Source organism: Panthera leo, chromosome B2, assembly GCF_018350215.1.
Source record: "Panthera leo isolate Ple1 chromosome B2, P.leo_Ple1_pat1.1, whole genome shotgun sequence".
Taxonomy (NCBI): Eukaryota; Metazoa; Chordata; class Mammalia; order Carnivora; family Felidae; genus Panthera; species Panthera leo.
The window spans coordinates 65,853,540-65,862,428 of record NC_056683.1 but is presented as its reverse complement, the minus strand read 5'-3'; the positions used below and the strand labels follow the sequence as shown (position 1 = coordinate 65,862,428).

At 41.5% G+C, this 8,889-nt stretch overlaps 1 protein-coding gene across 1 annotated transcript; it reads left to right on the top strand.

Moving 5' to 3' along the window:
* The first annotated feature begins 1,245 nt into the window (after positions 1 to 1,245).
* On the top strand, positions 1,246 to 8,515 carry KHDC1 (KH domain containing 1). The gene is made up of 2 exons (XM_042939161.1): positions 1,246 to 1,638; positions 7,947 to 8,515. The coding sequence occupies exons 1-2, from the start codon at positions 1,476 to 1,478 to the stop codon at positions 8,144 to 8,146; spliced, it is 363 nt and encodes a 120-aa protein (XP_042795095.1). The 5' UTR covers positions 1,246 to 1,475; the 3' UTR covers positions 8,147 to 8,515.
* The last annotated feature ends 374 nt before the right edge of the window (positions 8,516 to 8,889 follow it).

Below are 8,889 nucleotides of genomic sequence, written 5' to 3'. Positions count from 1 at the left end.
CGGACCTGCTTTGTCTCGGAATCTGAAGTTAGAGTATGTAAGACAGAATGCCCAGGTAGGGGAATCAGGTATCGCAGGGACATCTCGGACCTTCGAGCCACAGGGCCTTGGATCCTAGTGCACGTTCCCCTCTTTCCAAACTAGTTGTTTCAGTCTGCGGAGCCTCAGTTTTCACGTAGGTGGTTACGATTTCAGCACACAGCCCGCAGAAGACACTCAGTCAACGCGGCTCTAAGTCCCGCCGCCGCCATCTGAGCGCCGTCAGTTTCTCCCCCGGACGGCAGGTGTGGTTCCTGCGACTGTGGCAGGACGCAGGACTGAAGGGCCTTCTCGAAGGCGTGGAGATTTTGAAGATGGTGGAATTCTCAGAGGCTTCCCTTCTCTCCCCCTATCCCCTTTTCCAGATTCCTCTGCTTTTCACCCTAACTAGCTGGTCCCTCGGTGCCCGGAGGGGGGGAGGGGGGCATTTCCAGTCTCAGCCGTGCCAGACGCACGTGGCTGCGCAGCCGGCCAGAGACACTCGAAAACTCGGAGCCTGGCGGTCCTGGGGACTTTCCAGGGCCCCTAGACGGCAGGGTAGGTAACCGAATGACTGAACGCGGGAAATGCTCGTTCGGAGGCTACAGGAAACGGCGGGCGGCAGAGTCGGCGGGGGTAGCACAGCGGGAGCGGGTGGGAGGAGCGGCCGCGGAAGGGGAGGGCCCGGCGCGCTGCGAGAGCACAGCGCCCCACTCCCGGTCCCGGAGGCTGGGGGGCGGGATGTGGCTCCGCGCTCCCCGCCGGCGCGGGGGACCGTCGTTAGAGGACGGTCAGAACCCAGAGATCGTTTATGTGTCGAGTTGTGGATGTTACCGACGTCGTTTGCTGCGTGCGTGCGAAGCTCTTGCCCTTCGAAGTCCCGTTGTCAGCATATCGTCGGGTGCCTGCCTATGTTACTCCCTTCGCAGGGTGGAGGCCTTAACCCAGTGGTCCTCGAGATTTCCTGGAACTCTAAACTATACATTGATACAGGTTTTTGCCGACGGTGACGACCTCCCTACGAGAACACGCCCAGCGCCTGGAGCAGCGTCCCAACTTCTACTTCGTGAACGTGAAGTGCCCGGGGTGCTACAAAATCACCACAGTGTTCAGCCACGCTCAGACGGTGGTGGTGTGCGTGGGCTGCACCACCGGCCTGTGCCAGCCGACCGGAGGAAAAGCAAGGCTCACGGAAGGATGCTCCTTCGGACGGAAGCAGCACTAAAAGCACCCTGAATCAACATGAGTGGGAAGCTATACCAATAAGCAGATTTTGGATCCAAAAAAACTCAAAACTGTACATTGTTACAACCTGGGTGGACTCTGACCCCGAGTGCTCCTTTCTTTCCTAACCTAAAGCTCATAACTGGTCCTTCCTGCCTGCTGGCCTTGCGGTACCCGGGCTGTCCCTGGCTGTGGTTTAGCGTCCCCTTCCCTTCACAGGCCAGAGTGGCGAAATGCTGACGGTATTCCAGAGGTGCTTCGATGTCTTAATCGTGGTGAAAGACATCCTGGGATGCGGAGTACTGATTTTCATTATTGGATGGCCCTTTTACCAGTACCTTGCGATGCTCCTGAGTACGACAATGGCTTCTCAGCTTCGGATCCGCCGAAATCGAGGTGAGTAGCTTCAGGGGCCCTGGTGCAGAAAGCTTCATTTGCCCAGGGATCTGGGAGATCTGGGAAGGGGGCTTTCGCTTTCCGTATCTTTCTGGCTCACTCCACTTCTTTAGTGTAAGAGTCTGGGACAGTTCTGAAAACAGTCACTAAATCTAAATATCCCTGGGTGTGGGCCCTGGCACCTGAGTAGGAAGAATGAGATGCGATTGGGAAGGAGTCTGTGGCTAGATTGAATGTGGAAAATCTAGGATATCTGTGCACGCCAGGCTTAAAAGTCCCCAGTGAGTTCTCTGGGCAGCTCCTTCAGGGGTCAGGCTTCTGCCAAATCTCTTTTGTGGATATACTAGATACCCTAGGCCAGCGGATTTCAAAACGTAGTGCATCGTCCCTCCTGCAGAGGCCGAGTCACCTGGAACTTGTAAAAAATGCAAACTCTGGCGCCCATCCCATACCCACAGAATCAGAAATTTTGGAGGTGGGGCTCAGTAACTTGTGTTTTAGCAAGACTGCAGATGATTCTGATGCATGCCAAAGTTTGAGAACCACCACTCTGGGGTCATCACCACAAAACATGCACATGACCAGCTGCTTTCTTTTTAGCCACTTTTTAGATGGCTGCTAAATTCTGCGGGGACCTCCACGCTCAGTTTAAGGCTGGGGCCTGTCTGGAATCCCTTATTCCCTTTTCCAGACAGCATGCTTGTGGCTGACCTTGGGACAGGAATGACATTGCTTGCAGAAGAGGTGCTGGCCAGGCAATAGGAGGCCAAGGCTCCATCCAGTTTTGTTTTGTGCCATGAAAGATGGGGATGAGGATGGGTGTGGGGGCATCTGTTCTTAATTGTGTCACGTTCAAGTTTTTGCAAACTCGATTTTTTTTTTTTTTTTTTTTTTTTACATCTAAGTTAATTAGTATATAGTGCAACAATGATTTCAGGAGTAGATTCCTTAATGCCCCTTACCCATTTAGCCCAACCCCCTCCCACAACCCCTCCAGCAACCCTCTGTTTGTTCTCTATATTTAAGAGTCTCTTATGTTTTGTTCCCTTCCCTGTTTTTATATTATTTTTGTTTCCCTTCCCTTATGTTCATCTGTTTTGTCTCTTAAAGTCCTCATATGAGTGAAGTCATATGATTTTTGTCTTTCTCTGATTGACTAATTTTACTTAGCATAATACCCTCCAGTTCTATCCACGTAGTTACAAATGGCAAGATTTCATTCTTTTTGATTGCCAAGTAATACTCCATTGTATATGTATACCACATCTTCCTTATCCATTCATCTATCGATGGACATTTGGGCTCTTTCCATATTTTGGCTATTGTTGATAGTACAAACTCGAACTTTTAAGAGCCATTTCAATGGTTTTATAATAAATAATTTTCAGTGGCTTTGTGTTGATCAGTGTTTCTTCCAGATTATGATGGGGGAAAGACAAAATTTTTCAAAATATGTTTTCAGCTTCTCACTTTTGGGGGCCGTGTGAAATTTTTTTCAGAGCAGTTCCCCAATGCCCCCCTGCTGTAGAATCAATCTCTCCTTTCTTGCCTGGTTCTCTGCCAGTAAAAGTGGAGAGTTTAAAGGAGGGAGTTGTCTGCTGGGAATACTACCTAGTAGTCTAGTCAGATGAGGGCAAAGAACTGCTCCTTGGTTTGTGTGCCCAGGGCTTTCTGCTAGCTTTTGTAGAACAGTTCAGTTGCCACTCTGGGGTTCTTAGAAACTAGGTTGGAATGAGTTGAAGGACTTAAATGGAGATGCACATGAAGTATGTCTAGTAGACTTCTTTGACAAGTGGAACTGATGAAGCTCCTGGATAGTAAAACCTGGATAGTTTTTTGTTGAGGTGGGGAGCAAAGAAATAGCTGGCAATGGAGAAGGAGCTTGACATTTGCTGTAGAAAAGGACAGAATGTTGGGTCAGGGTAGGGATGACACGATGGGAGGGAGAGTCTAAAAATCTGGAGGCAGAAGGGGATAATTGAGGCCTTCAAGCCCTTGTGAAAGCAAGAGGGATATTGCCCAAAGCCGTGGTGGAGGGACCACGTCCTGTGAGGTGGAGGAACATACATAACAGGAAGCCAGAAGGGTGAGGATTCAGGAGGCTTCGTGGAGAGTCATTCTGCCTAAAGAGAAAGGATACTCTTACATATACCTGTTTGATATCTGATTACTTATTCTATGACTATTAACATTTCTCTAATAAAACTAAATACATATATACTCCTTCATAATAACCCAAAATATATGTATTTATAAATGTAATTTGCTTAAATTTTAAAATGATTATTTTTAATGAAACTTCTAAAATGTAATTAAGTCACAAATTTAATATTTTAGATTCTCTTAAATGCTAAAAACTTTAAAAAGGAGCCAAAAGGTTTTCAAAATACATTGGCTAACATTTGAGAGTTTAAGTGCTAGATATGTTCTGTTTCAGATGTGTGATCTTATTCAATATTCAAAACAGCCCATAAGATGGGTGCTTAGGTCATTCCCTTGGAACTTACACACAGAGAAACTAAGCCACTTGGCCATGGTCACACAGTCTGTGAGTGGCAGAGTTAGAATTGGAATCTAGGCTTTTATGTTGTCTTGCTCTTCTATTACAGTGAGTGCAAAATAGATTATAACAGTTTCATTAAAACTAGTTAGAGAAATGCTAGTATCAAGACTTTAGTTTCTTCATTATCTCTGTACTTATTTTAATACCTGAGTGGAGCACAAGTTTTATATATATAATATATATAAAATATATATGTTATATATATTATATATAAGTTATATATAATATAAGTTTTATATATTATATATAATATATATATTATATATATGTAACTCTAGGAATGTATCATTATATATACATTATTATATATATAATGATATTTATGATATATTCCCAGAGTTGCAATAATATTACCAGGAAATAAGTTTATGCTTTCTTTGGATTTCAGTAAATTTTTAAGATCCCAAAAGGAAAGTAAAACCCTCTCAGATCAGACATATTTGTAGCTGATGGATTCTGGAAGGAAACTGGACCTTGTTTGATAGGGTAGTTCTGTGAAAACTGAACTCATCATTAAGCTGAGTGCCTTTTTTTTTTTTTTTAAAGAAGGCTCTATGCCCAGCATGGATCCCAATGCAGGGCTTGAACTCATCAACCTGAGATCAAAACCTGAGCTGAGATTAAGAGCTGTATATGCTCAACTGACTGAGCCACCTAGGTGCTTCTAGGCTAAGTGCCATTTTATAGTCAAGTGTAGCAACCACTCAAGTCTCGTTTTACTTAAAATTTTAGTTCCAAGGAGTGCCTGGCTGGCTCAGTTGGTAGAACATGTTACTCTTGATCTTGGAGTGGTGAGTTTGTTGGGTGTAGAGTTTGCTTAAAAATAATTTAGTTTCAAAAATATGTAATGCATGTACATGGAGATTCAGAAGATACAAAAGGGTATGTAGAGAAAGGTAAACCTCTCATTTATTGCCCCTCAGTCATCTAGTCTCTCCTCAAGAGATATTATGTCTGTCTATATACGCATATTTTATATGTACATATACAGATGTATTTTAATGTGTGGCAGGATATTTCATACATTGATCTATACTTTTATTTTAAATTTTTAGCTAATTTTAAACTTACAAAATAATTGCAAAAATACTACAGAGTTCCAGTATATCCTTCACTGAACTTCTACTTAAGTAAACATTTTATATAACAGAACATTTTTCAAAACTAAGAAATCATTTGGATTGCAACAGTTGTTCCACTGATGCAGTTTTTTCCCTTAAATATTTAAACATTTTTTTAAAGATTTAAAAAAGTGTTTATTTTTGAGAGAGAGCGAGAGAGAGAGGGTGAGTAGGGAAGGGGCAGAGAGAGAGAGGGGGAAAGATGATCCAAAGCCGGCTCCACGCCCACAGCGGTGAGTCCAACTCGGGGCTTAAACCCACGAACCACGAGATCATGGCCTGCACCGAAGTCAGTGGCTCAACTGTCTGAGCCACTCAGGCACCCTAAAGGCTTTTAATTTTTAAGTAATCTCTACACCCAGCATGGGGCTTGAATTTACATCCCCGAGATTGAGATCGAAAATCGCATGTTCTACTGACTGAGTCAGCCAGGCGCCTCTCCTAATGTAGTTTTTCTGTTTGAGGATCCAATTTAGGATCCCACATCATATTTAGTTGTCTTGTCTCCTTTGTTTCTTCTCATCTTTGACAGTTCCACAGTCTTCCCTTGTCTTTCATGACCTTTACATGGTATTTGGATAAATACCGGTCACTTATTTTGTAAAGTGTCCTCGGCTTGGTTTTGTATGTTTTTTAATGATTAGCTGATTGGGCATTATTGGGAAGGATGCCACAGAGATGATGCAACCATGTTTTCTTCTCATTACAGCATATCAGGGGATATATGATGTCAGTATGTGCTACTCTGATGTTAACCTTGATCACTTGGCCAAAAAATCACTTGCCTAGATTCTGTGCTGTAAACCTACTGTTTTTCCATTTGTGATTGTTAAATATTTGGGGGGAGATACACTGAGACTATATAAATATCATGTTTCTCATTAAACCTTCTAATTAAACTTACTAATTTTAGCATCTATTGGTAAGTCTTGTCAGAGGCAATGATTACTGTGCTGTTTTAGTGATTTCTTATTTCTCTCATTTCATTTACATTTATTAATTGGAATCTTTCTTAACAGTTGTTTCTCTCCAATTTATTCATTTATATTCGTATGCACTGTGGATTGAAACAATTTCTTTGGGAGGGGAGGCGGCATGGGAAAAATTTTTTTGGGATATAATTCAATACTATCATTTTTGTTGCTCAAGTTGACCCAACTTTGGCTCTTTCTTTTGGGTTGGAAGTTTGTCCAGGTTGGCTTCTATGGTGTGTTGTTTCAATATGTATCCATCCTTTGTTTTAGTACTCCCTTACTTTTTGGCACCACAAGATGCTAAAATGTCCAAATAAATATATGTTTGTACATGCATATTTTATATATGCACATATATTTTAATATGTGGCAACACATTTCATATGTTCATCTGTATATTTTAAACATAATTTTATCTTGGGGATTTTTCCATGTTAGTACATATAGAAATAAACCATTTAAAAATGTTAAACAGGGGCACTTGGATGATTCAGTTGGTTGAGCGTCCAGCTCTTGATTTCAGCTCAGGTCATGATCCCAGCATCGTGGGATTGAGCCCTGCATAGGGCTTTGCACTGAGCTTGGAGCCTGCTTAAGATTCTCTTTCTCTCCCTCTGCCCCTTTCCCCCACTTGTGCATGCTCTCTCTCTAAAATAAAAAAAGAAGAAAAAAATGCTAAATAATAATTCAGTATATAGATGTTGTATTATGACATTAAAATAAGATGACTTATTTTGCTGGTCTTAGTTGATGGACATTTAGTTAATTTTAGCCTTCTGCTATGATAAGCATCATATATGAGAGAGCATTTGTAGTGTGAATTCCTAGGAATTTTTTTTTTTAATATATTTTGTCATTCCCAGAAATATTTAAAATTTTTCTATTGTGAAATATAGTAAAATCTTGGTTTGCAAGCATAATTCGTTCCAGAAACATGCTTATAATCCAAAGCATTTGTATATCAAAGTGAGTTTCAAGAGCCATTCGCTCAGTTGTGATCATGTGACATTTGGTATCAGGTACTACTCATATTGCAAGACATCGCATGTTTATCAAGTTAAAATTTGTTAGAAATGTTTGCTCGTCTTGTGGAACACTTGCAGAACACGTTACTCGCAATGCAAGGTTTTACTGTATATGAGTAGGAAAGTGTGCAAAACACAAATAAATGTACAGGTCAATGAATTATCATAATGTGACCACCCATATGTTTATCATCTAAGTTAAAAAAAAAATAGACTATTGTCAACAAGCACCTTAAAAGTCCCTCTTGTGCCTTTCCCAGTCCCTCCCCTCCTTAACAAAAGTTCTTGTATGGTAATCATTTCCTTGTCTTTGTAATTATATATCACCTAAGCATTCATTCCTAAACATTATACTTAAGTTATTCTTTTTTAATGGATGTTAAAGTAAAAGTAAAAGAATGCATATTGTTTCCTTTCATGACTAACTTTATTCAGGATAAGATTTCTCCATTTTGTTGCCTATAGCTGTTTCATTTATTTTCCTTGTTGTATAATATTCCATTATATAAATATACCACAATTCATTTATCCATTCTAACATTAATGGGTTTGGGGGTTGTTTTCAGTTTGGGGCTATTATAATGAGTGCTACAATAAACATTCTTGTATGTTTCTTATTTGTCAGCTAAGGCTGCCAGAACAAAATACCAGACTGAAGGCTTATCAACAGAAATTCATTTTCTCACAGTTCTGGAGGCTAGAAGCCCAAGATCCAAGGGTTGGTTTCTGGTGAGGCCTCGGCTTGCCGATGGCTGCCTACTCATTGTATCCCACATGGTCTTTCTTCTGAGTGCGCAGAGAGAGAGAGCAAGAGTGAGTGCATGAGCTAGAGCTTTGGTGTCTTTCTTTTCTTATGAGGGTATCAGTCCTATCAGATCTTATGACCTCATGTAACCTTAATTAGGTCCTACTCTAGATAATCACAATGGGGTAGAAGGCCTTACCATATGAATTTTGGGGAGGGACATAGTTCAGTCTGTAACAGTCTCCCAGTGTACGTACAAATGCAAATCTCTTGGGGGTAGAGATACATACCTAGCTAGGGGCTTATACCATTTGGGTATACCTAGGAGTAGAATTGCCGAGTTGTAGTGTGTTTTCTGAAACTTAAAAGGTGATGCCAAAGTATTTTCTGAACTTGTCATTTTTTTAAAGTTTATTTATTTATTTTGAGAGAGACAGAGACAGCGTGAGTAGGGAAGGGGCACAGAGAGAGAGAATCCCAAGCAGGCTCTGCACTGTCAGGGCAGAGCCGATGTGGGGCTCAAACTCATGACAGTGAGATCATAACCTCAGCTGAAACTGAGAGGGGGAATGCTTAACTGAGCCACCCAGGTGCCCCTCTAAAGTTGTCATTTACACTTTTCCTAACATAGTATATGAGAGTTCATGTTGTTCAGCATCTTTGCCAATACTTAGTATTTTCAATCTTAAATTTAACTATTCCTATGGGAAACTAATGGGGTCTCACAGTTGTTTTATTTCATAGTTTCCTGAATAAAATTGAACACCTCTCACAGTTTTATTCTGTTGTGAAGTGCCTGTTTGTCTCTTCCCCACTTTTTGAT